General features: G+C 39.4%; 1 protein-coding gene across 10 annotated transcripts in view; it reads left to right on the top strand.

The window, feature by feature from the left end:
* The window catches only part of elavl4 (ELAV like neuron-specific RNA binding protein 4), a 74,009-nt gene that overhangs the window by 22,169 nt on the left and 30,729 nt on the right, over nt 1-21,111 (top strand). For 8 of the 10 annotated variants that reach the window (XM_043247149.1, XM_043247148.1, XM_043247150.1 and 5 more), the window contains 2 exons: nt 8,923-9,009; nt 13,435-13,675. In XM_043247149.1, the coding sequence (XP_043103084.1) occupies nt 8,923-9,009; nt 13,435-13,675 (328 nt within the window). The remainder of the gene's footprint in view (nt 1-8,922; nt 9,010-13,434; nt 13,676-21,111) is intronic. The other 2 variants (XM_043247154.1, XM_043247156.1) reach the window with 1 other exon arrangement.

Below are 21,111 nucleotides of genomic sequence, written 5' to 3' on the forward strand. Positions count from 1 at the left end.
TGAATCTTAGTGACCAGAGGTCAAAGGCCACAGCAAAGAAGGGTTATGGAGCGTACCAGGCATGGCAGCTTCTGCAATGAACCCTGACTGAAAAAGGGCAAACGGGGTGGCCCGCAAAAACCATCTTCCCCAGAACAGTAACCATAGATACCGCCGTTGGCATTTCATGAAGGGATTGCTTTGCGTGAAATCTTGCCCCTGTAGATCCGCTCGGGTTGTGGATATTGTTATCTCGCTGTCAAGAGGAGTTAGGCTGATTAGAGGTGAGAGTAGACCTTTAGCAGAAGTTGCTGTCTTGTCCGCGAGCAAATGTCTTCCCCTACACAAACACACCCTGCTTTTTTTTCCCTCGAGAAGTCAGGCATTTATTCCATTAGGTCTCCATCAACCTGCAATCAGAAAGCCATGGTTAGCAAAACAATGGCAGACAAACACTGATAAATATTCAAAGCACAAACTAGAATGAACCAAAAAAAAGAAAAAGCAGTATTCCCCGTACATTACCCATAACCATCACTGAACTCTGATTCTGATGGATTCTATGAGGATAACCCTATATTTTGTAGCACATTATATATGAGCATAGATGGCCCCCTGTAGGCATTTTCAATTACAGTGTACCCCGGCATTGGAAGATTAATCTGCTCTTTTGAATGCACGCCACATTTGCTGCTTTCGTTGATATTCTGCAGAGGTTTTATCTAACCAGCTGCAATGGAACACATTAGGTCGCCCTTTCCCTCATAATGCCATTCTTTATATCCCCACCTCCAAAGAAATAAGGACATCCTGGAGACGTGTTGACACAGTGTTTAGGTCATTGTTGCTTTGTAAAACAAGATGACAGTAAAGTCTATCACTTTACTACAGTTGCAAAAGAGCAGGGAGAAGAAGTGCCCTCTTGTAAATGACACCCATTCATCTGCATTTTGGAGCATGCAGTATATTCTAGCCCTGACATATATGAAGAGGTTAACAGATTGAATTTCATTCACCTCTTTGTCTCTCATATTGAGATTGGTGCTATTTATTAGCTGCCTGTGCTAGTTAGTAATTCAGTCAATCTTCCATCAATTACCCAGGCGTTCTCTTATTAAAGCAGATGCTGTGGGGTTGCCGCTCTGTCTTGAAGCTACTTTCTTTTATGAGCTTGAGTGCAGAACTTAATCAATAACTGACTTCATGCATAGAGATGTTTCTCCACCAGCTGTGAATTTTGGAGGGTTAAAGATAGGGATGTATCAGTGCAAATATTTTGGCCAGTACACATAGAATTTATTTGGATGATTTTATGAATTATACATTTGGATTTTGTATGGCTTTGTGTAAAAATTGCAATGCTTGAAATTTTGCCATTAAAACGTAATCAAAACTCATAATGTATAATACAAAAAACAAATTATTGCATATATACATTTAAAATAGGAACATACACTATATACACTTAGTTACTACACTGGAAAATGGTGAAAAAAATTTTTTTAGATGCAACGAAATATTTAGAATCATCCTTCTATTCAGTAACACAATGAATTAAACATTAAATTTTGAAGTAGAAAGACTAAAATAGTATTTTCCCATAAAATGTACTACAATAAAGAATTTACAGCCATTAAAAAATGTTTTACAGTCTATTAGATATGTTTAAGTGCTATAGAATTTATATTACATGTCTGCTCATTTCCTGCATTTTTACTTTAAGTAATTTTGCCCTCATCTAGCTTTTAGTTTTTAAATACACAATATAACACCATAAATGTAATCTCAAATTTTTTTTTTTCTATTCTGTACATTATTTTTAGCATTTAAAATTAGTTACATTTTTAGCGCTTTTTTATTATTTATTTTGAATAGTATACTATTTTAATACTACTTTTCATAATGCACAAAATGAAAGTAAACTGCTTTTGTATTAGCCAGAATTACAATATCTGTGTATCTGTATTTTGTCAGGGTTTTTTTTGTTTTGTTTTGTTTTTTAAATAATTTTTAATTTCAGCCTTTACCAAATTGATATTCACGCTTTCCATTTAAAGGATTGGATTTTTAATTTCCCTGTAGTTCTGTCTGACCGTAGTTCTTCCCTGTAGAATGAAAAGAAGCAAAAAATTAGGTGTGTTTGTTGGTCCAATACTGGTGAAGAAAAAATGGTTAAAAACATGCAGGAGGTAAAGGAAAACAAAACACCACAGGGGAATGAGAAGAGAGACTGATGGAGGAATTGTGTGTTGTGTTGGAATGGAAAGGGGTAAAATAAGAGATAATGTTTTGGAAAAGAGAGAGTGTGGAGTAAGGGACTTTGAGAAAGGCTGCAGGAAGATGAGGAGGCTGAGATTGGATTAACCAGAGCTCATGCGTGTGGTTTGTTAGAGTGAAAAAGAGAGAGAGAAGGAAAGCTCAGTGTTTATGTGTGTTCAGAAGCCCACCTCAATCTCTCAGGAACTTGAGACCACAGTTAGCTGCTATACATGTGCGTCTTCCTTTCGTTACGCTCCCCTCATACACAAACACACATCTACTTTCAGGCTATTTGTAAAGCTTTTAATGTTTCTCTATAATGAGCAAACATTGCATGACAAGCTTAAACAGAAGAAATAATTAAAAGACAAATATATGGTGCAAGGTCTTTAGCTGGGTTTCACACTCTGCATAACAAAACACATTCATCCTCATTTTACCAGCTCTCCACACTCTCTGCAATACTCACCAAGGGCTCCCAAGCGCAGCTTTAAAACTCATCTATATAGCCTCAATGTGATTTGTAGTTGGTAAAGCAGCTTGTTAGCCGGAGAGGTTCAGGAGTGCACAGTATGCATAGTTTCCAGGGCGCGGAGGAACGAGGCTGCGCTTTCTCTCTCTCTTTTTCTCTCTCTCTCTCTCTCTCTCTGCCTGGTGCAGGTGCGGCACTGTTCTGCCACCTGCCAGCTACCTACAGCCATGTCAACGCCCCACCTGGAGCTGACACAGCCTGCATACTGCATGCACAGAGTAAAAGAAAACCACATAGACACACTTGCACAACTAAAAGACAGGACACATATACACACAACCTTGACAGAGGAGATTTCTGAGAAAAGACTGCATTTGCACAGTGTAGGTCTGGGTAGAAAAACAAATATTTTGCGACAGTACAATTGTGTCGAAAATTAAACCATAGTGTGTATATATATGCTATGATTTAAAAATACTCTACAAAGTATGTTGCAGGTGATTGTTTCTGATGTGGCCTGGTGTCAACCCCCAAATATTTAATATTGTTATATAATTACATATTTAAAGAAAATTCTATAGATGTTATATAATTACATATTTCTTTCTATCTTTCTATCTATCTATAAAAAATTAACTTGCTTCAGAGTTATATGTATAAACCAAACAATTTTACTAGCAACTAGCATTTTATTATTTTTGATGCACAGTAGGAGTTGACTATAACAATATTGTAATGTGTATTGTAAAAAAAAAATCATTGACGCATAGGTATAATGTGTATGAATAAGACATCATATCATAAATAACATTTTATGAATGTCCTGTAAACTCATATATATTATATAAATATTTATATATATATATATATATGTACATATACTATTACATGATTTAAAATTACTCATACCTTGATGTAATACTTTGGTCATACCGCCTACTCCTAGTGTTGCTCAGAAATTTCCTCATGCAGACGTGGCAAGGTCACCTTTATTGTAATGCAGAAGTCCCCTGATGGTGGGAGGCTCTAGTGCAGTATCTATAATATATGTAGGGGTTAGATAGGGCGAGCGGAAGGGTACGTGAAAGATAAAGAGTGTGTGGGGGTGGGCAGTGTATCTCTGAGCCTGTCACTGACAATCAACTCGTGGTCTGAGGCTAGTTGACAGACAAGGATAACACACGCACACACCCAAAGAACTCCCCTGCCTCACTTTGATCATCGCCTTGAACTTTCGTGTCGAAGCATGTTTCATAACACACATCCGAGGGATTTTAAAGACACATCCACCAATACCCACCCCCCCGTTAAATCTGCTTTAATATGATGACACAGGAGCCTCACGTCTAATAGGGAGGGCCTCTCCGCCTCTCCACAGTGTTCGTGTCCACGGGAGATATCACAGAGATGGCCAGGGGCTGGACTATGTCAGTGGTACGCCACTGGGTGTGTGTGTGTGTGTGTGTGTGTGTATCTGTGCAAAGCCAAGCCCAGCAGGCCGCTTACCCCATACTGCCTAAAGGACGCGAGTCCTGTGGGCCGTGCTGGAGCAGGCAGAGAGCCAAATTCTCTCATATTTCCATCCGTAGCCTGAGGATAGAACTGGTCACTGGAGCCACACAAATTTAAGTGTCATCCCTGAATCAAGATGCTCACCAATTTTCTGCTCGCCTTGGCAGTGAGCTGGGCCGCTACCAGCGGCTAACGGAGCCAGCGGCCCCATGGCAGCATGGACTAGATAGTGGATTATGCAAAACCCAAACATGCAGTTGAGAAATTCAGCTCTATTTGATTTTTTCGTACTATCATGGGCGCGTTTGTTTATTTTTTTATCTTTATCAGCATGTAAAGCAGTTGTGTAACTTCATGAAAACATTCATTTTTGCATCGCAGTTCATCAGCACAGCATTGAAGTTTTTTTTTTTTGCCTTTTTTTATTTGAAAACTCTGCTGAACCCTCACCAACACATTAGCCGCACTGTCACGTTGGGCGCTAATTCGTCTCCACAGAAGATCTGCGAGAGAGGTTAATTTAAGGCCAAGGAGATCCCACGCACTGAGAGAAAATACAGCCATTCATCCAGAGAGAGAGAGGGGGAAACTGCAAAGGAGCGACGGTGGAAAGAGAGAGTGAGAGAGAAAGAGAGTGGGGTCAGCTGATGAGGTCAACGTTGTGAGATTTGGAGAGAGTGGGTAGGGAGAGACGCAGGTGTTTCACCAGACCCGTAGCCCAAAGGAAAAACACGGCCTGTGTCACTGATGCTGCCGTCCCCCACATACACCCTCACATTTCACTCCTCTTATCATCTTTTCAGCTCTTTTCATTTCATCTCCTCCTTTTCCTTTCTTACAAGAGGTTTAGAATTCAGAACCCAAATTTTGTGCCTAACCTCAAATGCTTGCTGTGTCAATCTGTATTCATGTATTTTTCATTATTTAAAATCTCTGATAATGGTTTCAAGCAATTAAACTCTCAGACAATCAATCATCTCTCCATCATCTAGGCATTTAAGTGAGAAAATTGATTTTTTTTCAGCTTAAATGATTTCAATTTGGACAATTAAAAAAAAAGTTAGGATAGTGTTTTTAAAAAAGGGGAGACATGCTTTATTATATCTTGTAGGCTATATCATCTGAAGCTATGAAAATTGTGTATTAACATTTTAAATGTATTTACAATGTGCTGACCTAAAATTGAACTGCTTAAAAATCATAATTCTTTATTAACATAAAACTGCTTGAGCATCATAAATTTGCGAATCCCTGTGATCACGGCTTTCAGTCGGGTATTTATGTTTATGCAGTGGCCTGTATTCAACCTCGCGTATTACTCCACAGACCTGTCATTATACAGTCACCCTGAGTCACCCCAGGAAGCAAATCCTACCTTTGAACAGCAAAAGGTCAGAGTAATTCCTCTGAGATATTCATTGGACTCTTAGATGGGAGCAAGGAACCCATCTCTGAGAAACAGATGCTAAGAAAGAACACGAGGCATGGGCCAAATGAACAGCAGCCTTCATTACTGATCAAATGAGGCTCGCTATAATGACGGGGTAATGTGATCAGGGTGTGGTCCTCTGCTCTCCGCTAAAGTCCTGGCTGAACCAGGCCCATCACCATCACCCAGGGGAGAAAGGCAGAGAAATTATGAAAGAACAGCCTTGGAAGCTTCTATCGATCCAGCGTAACATAAAACCGGACTTCATCTGGAGAGGGAAGAAGAAAATGTGTCAAGCAAAAGTTAAATGAAAAATTGCTTTTATACTGAGGCATTTATTATTCGAAGTCCCTCAGAGAAAGAATAAGAGGGAGAGAGAGGTACTCAATGAGAGAAGGGAGGGAAGGGGTGGAGGGCGGAGAAGAAAAAATCCATTTGGTAAAGTAGATGCGGATCGATGGTGACGGAGCGGAGCAGTCTTGGCGCATGCCGTCCCACATTACTGCCCTGATTGATCTGCCAGAGTGGCAGTCTGACCCGAGGGCTCTGGAGGAGGTGTCCCACTGAGGAGGGGAGCCCACGCAAAACACAGGGAGAGAAAAATAAAAATCAATACACGCAGAGAACTTTACTGACCTGACGTTAAGATACAAGAAATGTATGAAGCTGCGTACCTGAATGGGTTCTGACAGCTCACATCCCCTCCAGCAGTTCAGTGCACAGGAGGGTTGGAGTCTCGGGCAAGTGCAGCGACCTCTACGAACATTAAGGAGACTTGTACCCTCCGCCTGGAGACTCTATTAAGTACAAATTTGTTTATTTCTCAATTTGAGAATTTTTTTAAAGGGGATTTAGTCTAGGGTTACTTACCAGAGTCATGCTGTTTTGTAAAAGGAGCTAAAAAATGAATGAAGGAAAAGGTTATTCCCCGGCTACCTGAGAGGTATGAGTAAACAAAAAATATAGTGAAAGAACAAGATGAAATCCTCCTTTTCTTGGCTTTGAACAACATAAGTGCGTGTGGCAAAAGCAGCAAGATCATACATTCACATATATATAGCGGCTGAAGGTGACCTCCATTTTGTGGCAGGCACTCTCAGTTTTAACAGCGCCTCTGTGATGTCAATTATCCACCGCAAGGTTGTGTGATACAGGCTGTAGGTGCTTGGAAACTATTGTGTGAGATGCTTCCGAATCCAGCGTGGCTCCTGTTGGGGTTAAGTACGGGTTGTTTGACCAATAATGTCAAACTAAAGTGGATGAAGTGGTCAATTCTTTGACCATTACATGAGCAGAAAAAAGTGGAAGACTTTTGATTTCAGAGGGTGAGGTAACATCTCTGTTTTGTTTTGTTTTATTTATTTATTTATTTTTGCCTTGGCTACTGTTGTTAAGGCGCACTTATGCTAAGCTAAAACAAGAGTTTTGTTTTTTAAAAATCCCATGAAGTCATTCATCAACTGCAGTTTTCTGATGTGTTAACGTATTAGCCTAAACAGAAAACAGGAATGTTTTATAACATGTTATATCATCAACATTATCAGTCCATTTTTTCTGAAGAGAAAGATATTTTAAATGCGTATATCTGCTAAAAGTCATTTTGTCAATGTTTAGGAGAGTATTAGCATATAGATGGCCTCAATGCTAGCATACAGCACGTAGACTAATACCACAAAACTCTCATTTGGATTTCATGGGGTATTTAATATCGGTAGATATTTTGTAGAAGAAAAGCAGATTATCAGCGATTCTTTCTCATCAGTATATTTTTGAACATCTACATTCTGTGTGTGTGTTTCTGTTTATGTGTGTGAGAGAGAGAGAAAGAGAGAGAATCAAACAGCTAATCTAAGAAGTTAATATATCAAGGGAAAAGCCTTCAGATAACTTACCTTATATTCTGCAAACTGTGCTTCTAGCACATCTGACAAATGATTTAAAAAAACAAGCGTTAATTTAATTTATGTGTTTGCTAACATTGTTTAATTGCTATGAACAACAGCAGTTTGAGTAGTTTTATTTTCTCAACAAAAGAAACGTAGAAAAAGAACGAAGAGAAAGAAAATAAGAGAACAAAAAGCTATTTCTCCATTGCCACGTATTCCATTTTTGATTCCTATGAGCTTTGAGAAAAGGTCAGTGAAAACAGAAGATGAATTCATTTATAGTCTGTCCTCTCCCTTCTGTCGCCCGCGGACATTGATCTGTCCTCTGTAACCAGAGTAACAGTGAGCACTTTTTAAACCTTACTGTGAATGATGCACCAAAATTCTGATGCATCATTTGGCTGTGTCATCCCGCTTTGAACGATTCAGCATGTGGTTCTAAAGCTCTGGATTGGTTCATGCAGATATGTTGTTTCATTAGAGAACAAATACACATCACGTTTAAGCTGAATGTACACTGATGTTTAATCACCAGAACAATAAAAGTGTTTTGTTACACCCTGCGGTCCTCACTAAAACTAAAACCAAGGTGGCACATGAGATTAAAAAAAAAATCCCATGAGGCTCTTTTTTAAATTACAGACCCATGCCCCAGATAACACTATACCGAGAACTGTCAGCAATCCACCTGCCCACCCCATCCCTCTGTTCTCTCCCTCCTCCGCTGACAGTCCATTTTTCTCTAGATCCCCGACACCTGGGCGCTTACGCGAACTTTTTAAAGATCTGCAGAGGATACCAAACCCTTCCCCCCAGCCCCCTCCATCCCTTTCGATGCAGAAGTGTCTTCTCCATCATGTAGTGCTGGATGCCTCCTATTACACTCCTCCTCTATTCCATCCATCCAAAGGAAAGGTCACGCTCAGAGTCTCCCTCTTTTCCTAAATTGGCTGTTTTCGCTGTTAGCTCCACGGCTCAAGCTGTGATTGCGGCAGCCTCGGTATTGGTCCTCTAAGGTCTTGTTTACGAAGCTGGATTTGACGGAAAACCCATGATATTAAATCTACAGTCGGAGGCTTGCCGTTTTTCACAACTTGCAGTTTCTATATCCTACACAAATTTGTCTACGGCCCGGAGCGTGAAAAAATACTTCAGTTTTGTCAGCAAATAGGCCATTCTACATTTCACCCGTTCTCTGCATGCACCTATAGCACCCATTTCCATTATAGCATATATAAAACCCAACTAAATTGAAACTGTTGTGTTTTTCGAGTCCATATAAAAGCCACCTGTGTGTTTTAGTGTGCCTGGAGACTGTCAGGAGTGTTTGTTTGGTATGGAGAAAATGGGCATGTTTGAATATTGACCCTGCCCCCCTCCCGTAGGGATCGACAGAGACTCAGTGGCGTCAGGCAGACCTGCCGCAGCTCCAGGGCTGGGCTGAGAAGGGACTGCTGACACAGCCAAAGATGGTAAGGAGACTGCTGCCCACTAACCGCCATTTTTAACCCCATTAATAGCTATATTGTTGCTATAAAGTTGTGCTATGAGAGGGAGGGTGTGTGCAGAGGTAGAGTGAAACAGGCATAATAATAAGTTTTAAATGAAAGTTATTATTAGTATTATTACTGTAATTGTTATTAGGAGTGTTACCTGATAACATATTATGGATGGGTGTTGTATTGTCAATATGTATAATGTCTGTGCAACATTTTAATGTCTTGTGCTGCTAGAAAACTACTGCATATATGCTTAAGGAATCACTTTAGTATGTATAAAAATATTGATTGTGTATTTGGATTGCAAGAAAAAACTGTTTTCCTCTTATACGTGAACCTGAAGATCATTACCAGTGTTGTTTTCTCATAGATTGAGCCATCACAGGACCACATAAATAAGTGTAGACATCTATAGGAGGGAGCGCTAGCATCAGAAGGCTCCGGTAATAACTGGAGAGCATTACCAGTAAAAACACACATCAGAATAGAAGCCTGACATTTTATCATCTTAGCTAATAAGGCCATTAAAGTGCCGTGTTGAAATGGCAGGTATCAGCGACACACACCGAAATGCATCTATCTGCAGTGCTGTGAACACACAAAACACACACCTCTGGCTCTGCGTGACTCAGGGACATTGGACTGGTTGAACCTGTATTTTTATCCCCGTCCTGACATCCTCTAAGGCACTTATGTAAGACAGAGTGGCAGAGCTTCTTCCTTCCTGCGTTCACACACACACACACACACACTCGCTCGTAGCCTGAGCCGGGCCGAGCAGCGTTCAGAAACAGTCGGCATATCTGCCATTGCGTTTGAAAAAATAAAGGAGTGTAATCTGGGGCTACTGTTCAGTTGAATCAAAGGGAAGATGATGTCTGTCCCCCGGCTGACACCAAGGCCTTTGTGATGGCTTAGCATGTCTGCCTGTCTGCTTGCCTTGCCTGTCTGTCTGTCTAACTGTCTCCCTGCCTACTACAGCTACAGCACAAATAGATACAGCCAGCTAGGCTTTGCCTTAGCTAGCACCCAAACAACTAAAGTTTCTACTATCCCAGTCCCAGTTGATTTTTTTAATGCCACATGTTAAATGTCGATACTACTTGACAAATATCACTGAAATCACATGTTTTTGTGACAGACCTAGGCTCTGCAAATCCTGAAGAAAGCTATCCGTTAGCATTCTCAATATCAATAACAGTTGTTCAGCTAGCAAGTGACCTCCACGCTAAATGGCCCATGCTAACCTTGATAAAAATAGAGTCAGAGAAGCAGTCTGCCATTTTTTAGCTAATCATAGATGCTTTCTACCCTTTTAAATGTTTAAGTCAGTTGACAGGCCCAAAAGCTATTTATTTTAACATGAATATAATAAAATGGATATTTAAAATTGTAGATGTTGATTGGTCAATAATGCATACAATCTGAGATACAGGGTTTACATATTCTACTGAAAAAAATTACACTTGCATTGTTAATGACAATTAAGTTTTTAAAAAATGTTTTCAAAAATATGTATTCTAATATTAAATTATAAATAAATATACTATAAATATATTATCGCCCAATTTAATAAATGTAATATTTTTATAAAGCTAAAGTAGTTTGAAACAATGAGAAAATGATACAATGACAAACTCAATGTTTTGTTTCTAAACGACTTCACTCATAAAGTCAATTCTCATCACCTATTGGCACAATGTTGGTACGAATCACAAACAGTAAAAAATCCCAGTGTATATCAGCACTCTTCAAGCTTTATGCTGATTAATTATTTACAGATTTCTAGGCAGCATGAAGCGAGTAGTTTCTTTGTTTTGTTTATTTGGTTGTTGTTGTTTTTTTAGAAACAGTAGTCAAAGGAAAAGAGGAAAAAAAGGAAAAGTCACTACACTGACCCCTGTCAGCAGCTAGGGCAAATGTCCAGCAATAGGGAGTGTGTAAAGGAACAATTACCCTTCTCAATATGACAACAAGGGGAGTTCATCTACAGGAAAATAATAAGACAGCATATAAGAGCTAGTGAAGGGATTACAAAGGAAAGACAGGTCTTTAATTGGCCATCGAGACACAACAGGTCCCTGGAATCAGAATGAAAGGTGTCCACTTTCATCTGCTCCTTCTCTGGAATATTCAAAGCTCTCATCCCATGAGGTTTGAGCATTTCTTTTTCCCCTCTGAAAGAACAGTGCACAGCAGGAGCTGCAAACAGACTTAATAAGTCTCCCCTCACTCGTGCACACACAAAAACACCAAGAAATAAACACATACACACGCGCATACATCAATCAAGACCTGCTGTGGCGATGGCTATTTTGTCCCTTTGTGTCGCTCCATCCCTCTTTGCTGCAGAGAAGTGCGGAACAGGATCCATTTACATGCATATCCTGAGAGCTTTGCAGATGAGCCTCCTATGGGCTGCCAGCAGATTTTTTTTTCTATTTGTCAAAATGTGACCGTATACACAGACTAAAAATGGACACACAGCAATTGATCCAGAAAAAAAAGGTAGAATACAACGGCATCTACCCTTTTTGTAACCATTTTACAGAATCAGAGTGTAACATAAATAAATACACACACATGCATATATATATATATATATATATATATATATATATATATATATATATATATATATAAAAAAATTAAGGAAGTAACTAGATTAGACACTTAGGGGAGGAGAGAAATGTTTCAGTTATTTTTGATGGCTTTGTACCATACACAGCTGAATAGCTTTGTTTTTAGCGTCCTCTTTACTGTGCCTGTTTATTTCTCAAAAATACTCCAAATGCAAACACTAGCGTGGTGTCAGATGGGGAAAAATTGTTAACCTTTCTAAATATGCCCACTTTGATAAAGGAGAGTCGAACTTCAGAGTGCAGATACAGAGTATTTTTTTGAAGAGCTAAAAATAAGTGCAGCTGAATTTCAGCTTAGATCCATTTTTTTCTCCTCCTCATCTCTATTATTTTCCACTCTTGAATCTATCAGCAGGAAACATTAGCGCTTTTCCTTCACTCAGTGCAGATCTTGATCTGAATTACACCACATCCAGTCAGAGAGGAAGAGAAAATGAATATTAAACATGGCTGACTTACAGAATCAGCTTAGAACGAGCTATAATCAGGTCATGCTTGCTGTTTTAATTCTTATTTGTTTATTTTTAGAGTTTATTCCTTCTTCTATCCTCTTTTTGGTGTAAGATTTTGTCTGACAGTGAAAGACCTCGTTGAATGTTCCTAAAAGACTGACACTGTAAAACAAACAGCACACAATAGGACTGTGGGTCCACACTAAATGCGAAATAATCTAAAAAAAATCCATAGCTCATCAAATAAGTACTGTCGCTCTCCAGTCCTTATTATGCAAGAGAAACCAAATTTTGGCCCATTAATAGGCATAGGCGGTGCAACCAATATGAAAAAATAAAACAAAATGCACTGTTGCTTTGTCACATCATGTGTGGTTAGGACATCGTTTTAGGCTTCACTGTGGCTATCCAGACAGTTTGAAAAAGAAAAGGTCAGGCTAGTGTTATAAAAGATATAAAATAAAATTTTGTTTTCAACATTCACCACTAATCGACATAGCTATTGTTTCTTCCCCTGAGAATATCTCATGGAGCGTTGCTTTTGCAACCATGAAGATTTGCCCCCTAATCTCACACACTCGCTTCCTCACACACATATCTTCAACCTTCAAGACAGTCAGAATATGACACGATTCTAGATGTCACCCAGCCCCCTCAAATAGAGTCGGGTGACAAAATTAAACACACATGAGCTCACACACAAACATCCTTTATGCAAATGGGTGAATACATTTAGCTGCGGTGTGGAACAATCTTGAAATAAAAAGTTTGAGGCTGAAAAGCAGCACAGACTGGGGCCTCCTCTGTTCCTACTTCCCCAGGGCCAGCAAGCTTCTCTTCAAACACCTGCTCTTAAAAGCGCACGGCTAAACCAGTGGCAAACGCTGTTCGCCATGACAGTCGCTCCATGCTGAAGGGCTCACATTGTTACCCTGTCAAGTTGAGCCAACCATCAAAACGCACAGCCAAACTCAAAAATATCAGTGATGGAGTGAGGGTGAGGGAGGGTGGAAGAAAGCTACTGAAAGTCTAGAGATGCATAAACAGTTTTTCAGTAAGTGTGTCATGCATTGTATTATTTAGAGTCAGTCTGTGAGGTTTTGCAGCTAAATGTTGCAGTTGCAGTTACATACACAAGATTATTCCAAACCCCTTTATCTGAGATGTCAGTAACTTCCACAAATTTTATTTAAATGAATAAGTACTCAATATATAGGAAATCAGATATGTCAGTGTTAAAATTTTGTTTGCTTAACTATTTTTTTTTTAGATGCCACATCCTTTAACCCTTCTTTTGTCTGCAGATAATCAGCAACATGGAGCCTCAGGTGACGAATGGGCCGAACTCCGCCACGGCCAATGGGCCCTCCAGCAACAGCCGCAGCTGCCCCTCGCCCATGCAGACTGGCGGCTCTAATGACGACAGCAAGACAAACCTCATTGTCAACTACCTGCCCCAGAACATGACCCAGGAAGAGTTCCGCAGCCTCTTCGGCAGCATTGGCGAAATTGAGTCCTGCAAGCTGGTTCGAGACAAAATCACAGGTACTAATAAAAGAAACTAAAAAGAAAACTGCATTTGATTTGCATAATGAACTATGTCTTGTGAAGACAGAAGAGACACAATGTCTTGGGTATTATAGTTTAAAAAGAAAAACTTTGGAAGGAAGAGTCATTAACTTTAACCCAGCTGTCAAATGATTAAAAATGTTAATTAACTGAATTGCAAGAATTAATTGCATATTTAAATAATAGCTGGTGAGAAAAGAGTCTATATATATATATATATATATATATATATATATATATACTGTATATATTCTGTATGTGAAGAATATAAAATGTCACAAAAAAGAAATACACTAAAAGTGCAATTTATTAATCATTTTAGAAAATTTTGCCTTTTGAACGTCTGTCCAAAATCAACAAGCATGTATCTTTACATAAAAAAACAGGTCAAATAAAGTAAAGTCTAAACTAAAATCATTGCTGCTTTAGATCTGTTTGATTCAGTTGTAGCAAGTCAGACTGCACTTTCAGGGCAATTCGGGAGTTGCAAACATTGGACGAGAAGGACTATTGTTTTGTTTACAGTGCACAGAGAAAAAGGAGGAAAGAGAAAGAGGACATAGAGGTGTTTAAGCAGCACTCCCCTGCTAATCAGAGTTCTAATCCCACCGTAGTGACTATGTGGGTGGTAAGCAGATGGATGGGGAGGCTGCTCAGAAATAATGCCAGATAATGGCCTCCATTTTATATCCTACTTAGTGACACTTCGCTCTGGATAATCTCATTAAAACAGGGCCAGGCCTAAAGCCACTGGTTTTTAGACAAAAGGGGAGAGAGAGAAATGGAGAGAGAGAAACTCTTGGCTCCTGACCACAGGTTTTGTAGGATTTCATTGCCAGGCAGTCAGATGGTCGGGCAAGAAAATCGTCATTAGAATCATCGTCATGAGAGTTGACACATGCTCCTTTTTTCAGTCTTTACATGTGGGAAATTCACTGAAGTCTCAGGATATCCTTGCATACACCAAATGGAACATGTTTTCTTAAATTGCGCGTTGTGAAAATATAACGTTAACCAGGATCACTCATTGTCTTAGCGCTCTGTCCTTGTTCTGGCTTGGGAACACATAGTGCATCACAAATACGACTCTTCCCTGTACTGCACTCTTTGCTCTGGGATCCCAGGGGTGCAATTTCCCAGTTCAGAATTTTAAGCTAACAAATCGCTTCTTGATCATTGTAAAAGCAGAGCGAGCTAGGCTGCGAGTTCTGTCTGCTGCCGTCATTAGCTGCTGTCTGGGGTTCAAAATAGATTGCAGGGCATCAGAGATTGTATCTGAACCTCCATGTCATAATATTTGACCAGCGCAACCTTCCTGAGCTCTCCGCTCGGCTTTAATCTGTAGGTTATGGACGTCGACGAGAAGTCACTTCTCAGCTTTTCAAAGAATTTTGACGCACAAGAGAGCTTTTTACATGGCAGTTGAAAAGCTAGAGAGAAACGTCTCCTTCGACAAGGTGAGAAGCTTTGGGCCTTCGCATGTAATAGACAGGCTTCTTCTTTTCCCTTTTTTCCTTCCCCCACTCCTGTCAGCTTTGATGAGATGCAGTGCAGTGATGTACCGTTTGCCACGGCTACTGTTCTCTTGCCCTGTCAAGCCTGGGTGACTGCTGCTTGCCAAAGTGCCACCCCAGATTGTTTATCCATCCTTCTCTTTCCTCTCCTTGCACTTTTACATACACACATGCTCTCTCATCACCTTCTTTCTGACCTCTAGAGACCCAAGATTCAATCTTTTATTTAAAGAAGTCACTCCAAGTTCGACTCACTATAAAAACTAGTCTACTAAAATGTCCAAAAGTTGAACTACATGCATCAAAGTGTCATTTCCATCACTTTTTCTCAAACATGACTTTTAAGATCTAAATTACATTTTAAGCCTTTTGGAAATAAATTGGCCAGCACCGCTAATTTTATAGCTAACATCTGAGATGTCCTAAATACACATTATTAAATATTTCATGGTATATCGCAGTTTATGATTGAAAGTCTGAGTCTTTAGTTGTTCTATATTAAAACAACAAAATCTAGTGGTATTTAGGAAAATAGCAAAAATAAATAATGAAGGCATAGTAGGGTTTCCAAAAATATATCTTCATATAACAAAACACAAAAAAAACGTACATTTTAATAGAAATAATATCATTCCTCTGACAGGTAATTGAAGAATGCACATATGTTTTATTTATTGACAAACCACAAAAAAATACACATCCCTGTATTTTTTTGTTGATTCATTGCACAAAGTCATTCTAAGAATAATTTATTTCTGTACACTCTGTGAATTAAAAAAAAAAACAGTGGGCCAATATTTATCAGCGATTATGTAAACTGTCAGCAGAAACGGCTTTATCACATTCCTCTCAGTGGGGAAAGCATTTCAGAAGTCATTACCGCAAGGATTGTGTCGAGATGCCGAATAAAGCAGATGGCGATGCTGCTAACTTAGCGGAAAGCCTTTGTTTTTAAAGGTTTAAATCAAGCTGAAAATCCCCTACTCTAAATGCACACATCCCCAGCCCAGTGTTGCTACCTCAGCAACACCTCGTTCGCTGCTAATAGTGAGGATAAACACATAGCCCATAGGGAGTAATGGTGATTTTCTTGTGAGCCAGGAATCATATTGAATGAAAACTTTTAATGGAATACATTAAGAAAGTGTTAACGCTTCTGGCTATCAGCACAAAGCAAAATGGAAAAGACTGATTGAGCAGCGGTTCGAAAGGGGAAAAGAATTGGATACTTGTCAGGTTCTCGGGCTCGACGGATCCTTTTCTGCGTAAAAATGAACACAATTGTGTTTATAATGATACGGCAGAAAAAGGACACACTCAGACAGGCCCGTGAATTGATTGCGTCTGTGATTTTCCATCTGATGAGGAGATGGGGGGAAAAAGAGCGACTGCAGATAATCTTCTGTTCATATTCTTCAAGCAGTAAATAATTACCGCACGATTAAAAATGGCTTCTGAGAAACAGCGCCAACCCCCCCCTCGCACCAGCCCCCTGCGGTTTAGGCCTCTCCCTGTGTAGCAGAAAAGCAAGCGGCACATGCTATCGCTCCCAGCCTGCTTTGTCGTCTGCCATTTTGCTTCATTATTTTCCCCTTCTTGCCCAATCCGCAGATGCCATTGTTGGTATTTAATGGCTTGGCACAGGCGGCGGTGCTGCTATCAGTTCCCTCTGTGTTTAACACTTATGTAGCTTACATCAAAGCTGCTTTGTGCGACTGCTTGTTCAGGTACACAACCCACTCGCACAACGAGCACCCAACCATCTGTCACACTGCTGACTTGAACGCCGTGTCCGCTGTCTGCTGCCAAGCGTAGCACGTGCTAACCTTAGCGTCAAGCTGAGTCGACATCGATACGGAGCCGTATATGACTTCTGTCTCCATACTGACCGGAGAGCAGCTTGCTCCGCCCGCTAGCAAATTAACAGCGGCATGTGATTTAAAGCCAGAAAGACATCTTACCGTTGCTTCGCAGATGTGCTGGAACTCACACCATCATACTGATGAAAAACTGCAGGGAAAAGCAGATGTAGTGGCATGAAAAATTCATTGTGCTTGATGTTTGCAAAAGCACGTTGAGGTTTGAAACACCTCGGTAAGTGTTAGACTGCTGCGAACGTGTGAAAAACCTCCATGTCAAACATGCGGCGTGTTTATCTGATGCTGTAGAAATAAAACATGAACGGCTTTCCATGTTTTGTCATTTCCTGTTAAAAACAGCATAAGGCCGAATTAAAGCAACCCAACACATGCAAAGCACCATCTAAATGGCAAAATTGTATGGGGTATTGGGGGAGAAGTCTGATAGAATAGCAAGAATTAACAACCGTAGTGATTGCAGGGAACACACACTTCCTCACATAATTCAGTGCTGTGATGTGTTCTGCATTCAGCCTGGAGTAAACAAAGTAAATGATAGGTTGTTATTCAGGGTAAAACATTCAGACCTCATTTACATTGTTTGACAATGAACTTTCTGTCACCATCCCAAATCCACTGACAAACATGAGCACAGGAATAAACCAATCACCTTCTGTTTAGGGTTTTTTTAATTTTTTCTTCTAAAGAAGGCTGTTTACCCTCTGTTGGGTTATGAAAAATGTGCATGGGAAAAACTGACTTTATTTTCTCTCTTTTATCTTTTTTTTCGCTCCAATTGCTGCTGACATTCTTTAAGCAGTCATGTACTTGTGTTTGAGCCGTGGCCTTGTGGTTGGCTCTTGTGCGCCAACAGTAGGTTGGGCAAAATTCTGAATTCAAGATTTGGATTTCTTCTAGCGTTTTTGAGTACGACCATGGAAAGACAGGAAGAGGAAATTACTGAATTGCAATTCAAAGAAATTCAAAACCGGTTATGCAGTCTGGGAAATTAAGTGGCCTTCCAACTTGTTCTACAAAAATTAATTTGTTAAATACAATGAAATATGCAAAAAAAAAAAAAATTGTGGCACCTGGTGGCATCTTGTACTTTAAAGGCTTCTTAAAATTGGCTTTTTTTTAGTTTAATAATTATGTAAATTTCCATTCTACTATTTCACTTTCAAATTTGAATGAAAATTCTGCATCCTGCTCCCTACCTTAACCCAAATTGAAAAACTGAATTAAAGTTTTGGTAATTGAAAAGGGGGGACCAGTTCAAACTTGGTTGAATGTTTAAAAATAATCAACCACAAAATATTTAGAGCTTCACTTAAATGAAATGAGTCAGCATTTATCCATATGATACAGAATCAAGCTTAAATGGCAAAAAATTCCCTGAAAAAGCCAATATTTCTGTTAATGCTGTTTCTAAGTTGTCCTGCAAACTTTATTGTTTCGTGTTTTCCCTTGCAATTTTACTAGCCCACGAAGTGCTGCTGAGGTTAGTCACAAACATTACCTTGCGGTTAGCTTGGCATTAGCCACTGGCTCCATGCAGTTCCAGCAGTTCCAAGAGAGCGTGGGATCTCAGCGTTCCCTGGGGTGGCTGCCAGTGTTGTCATCTAATATGCGGGGTCTGACGTCGCTTCGTTGGGGTGTCCCAGATTTACAGGGGCTCCTTTCGTTTCCACATGCACACTCCTCCCAGACAGCCCACACACTGCAGGCTACACGCCAACACGCCGCAGGCTCCGGCACAGCAGAGTGGGGGAACGGGGGCGGGAGATTCCTGTGTCTTCCAGCTGTCGCCAGCCTGGCACAGCAAAATACAGACGCACAATTTTACAGTATAGGTTATACTAGGGAGTGAGCTGGTGTATACATTTAATTGATGATAAAAATCAGTTGACACTACCAGTGTGTACCGGTGTCTGCAGAGCACACAAAATGTTTATCGATCTATCCCCTATTATCTCCATTTTCATATCATCACAATGTGAAAAAAATCTGATTTTACATTTCACAATTGCATCTTTATACTTAGTTGTGACTTTATTTCTCATACAGTAATTTTGATTTTACATCTCACAATTATGCTAGGAGTAAAATTCAGTAAGGTCAGTTTTTTTGTTTGTTTTCTTTTTGTAAAAGAAATTAATACTTTTTTCTTCAGCAAGGATGCATTAACTTAAAAGTGACTTAAAAGAAAGAAAAAAGAAAATAAATTGTTTATATATTATATATATGTATGTATGTAAAATAGGAGATTACAAATGTATAAATGTATATACATATAAGTGTGTGTGTGTGTGTGTGTGTGTGTGTGTATATATATATATATATATATATATATATATATATATATATATATATATATATATATATATATATATATATTAATCATTTCACAGCATTAATATTTATAAATAAATTAGGTTCTTTTGAATTTTCATCAGTATCAGTTTTACATTGATAATAAAAAGAAATGTTTCTTGAGCTCCATATATTAGAATGATTTCTAAAAGTTCATGTGACATTGAAGGCTGAAGTAATGGCTTCTAAAAAAAAAACAAAAAACTTTTTTTCATCACAAGGAATAAATTGCATTTTAAAATAGAAAAGTTGCTTTTTGATAAAATCTTACCTACCCCAAACTTTTGAACAATAGTGTGCATCTTAACTTTATATTTCAGAATGAGATTTAGTATCCCATAATGGAACTTCATATCTTATTTGAAACATCTGTCAGTTAACTTTATTATTTTTCACTCTGGTGCAGCTTCTATATCATTTTCAAGTAGACATACAATATTTACTTAGTAAAACACACACTGAAATATATGGCAAGTAGGTACACAAGGAAAAAGGCCTTAAGTTTGCGCAAGGTGAGGTAAGCTAATGGTTTTACACAACCTCTTAGCGAAATATGAATCTCTAATGCAAATCCAATCAGAACGATGCTTTTGTCTGGGAGAGAGCACTTAGGCATCCCTTAAGTGTTTTATGTACAAATGGGTCGAATTAAGGCTATTAGATGCAACGATAAACAGCATTAAGAATAGAGATTATCTCATTGCACCTTACATTATCTAATTACACTTCAGTCAGCTTTTGTCTCTTTGGATGGAAGATCACTAAGCTAATTAAAAAGAAGCCGTAAAGTCGGTCGTACTTGCCATCTTCCGGCATTACACAAGCTGTCATGACCCCAGTGATGCAATGGGTATTTATATACTACATAAAAAGGAGCAAAAATGTCTTTGAGATGTCTCTTACTGCAGAGACGTGTCCCTGTCCCAAGATGCTGTTGCAACAAGGGCAGAATGTCAAGCAAGCAGCAGCAGTGATACATTTGTTTTGACAAATTGAAATGGATTTTCGTCCTTCCTTTCTTTTTGCTTTCCACATCCTAAATGTGCCTAAATTTAAGTCTGACCAAACAGATTTTCCTGTTTGTAGCCAGAGAGCTTTGTGATATCAAGGTGGGTTAGCGTCACATGCTCGTTGAACTGTCATCTTGTGTCTGCTCTGCTGTTCTCTCCCAAACGAATGCTAGTTTCAGCTTTCCCACCTGATTCAAGCAACTGTCGGCACAACATGGCTGCCGGAGGGTTTGGATGAGGGGGTGTGGGGGGTGTTGCTGGAGGCAGTGCTGTGTTTGCTACGATGTTCATCTCATTTTCAATCAATGGAAGCACTGGGCCTTTAAATTATGTATCAACAATTGATGTAGAGAGAGGGGGAAATTAGCGAGAATCCAGCGTGAAGACTTTTAGCTCACTGCCAAGCAGCAGAACAGCGAAAATCAGTCAAATATATCTTTCATGTGCAAAGCTTTGATGATAAATGATGTTGAGCGCAGAGGAATATGTATGTGTGTGTGTGAGTATGTTATTGTAAATTATATGTACCATGAAGTAAAAGCGTATATACTGTATGAGTGTGTGCGTGAGAAAGAGTGGAAGGACACCCACTGGACACACACTCATTTTATCATCTCACACACTCTGACTCCTGCTGCTGAGGTAAGAGGCGTAAT

This window comes from Puntigrus tetrazona, chromosome 8 (assembly GCF_018831695.1).
Source record: "Puntigrus tetrazona isolate hp1 chromosome 8, ASM1883169v1, whole genome shotgun sequence".
In the NCBI taxonomy this organism is placed as follows: Eukaryota; Metazoa; Chordata; class Actinopteri; order Cypriniformes; family Cyprinidae; genus Puntigrus; species Puntigrus tetrazona.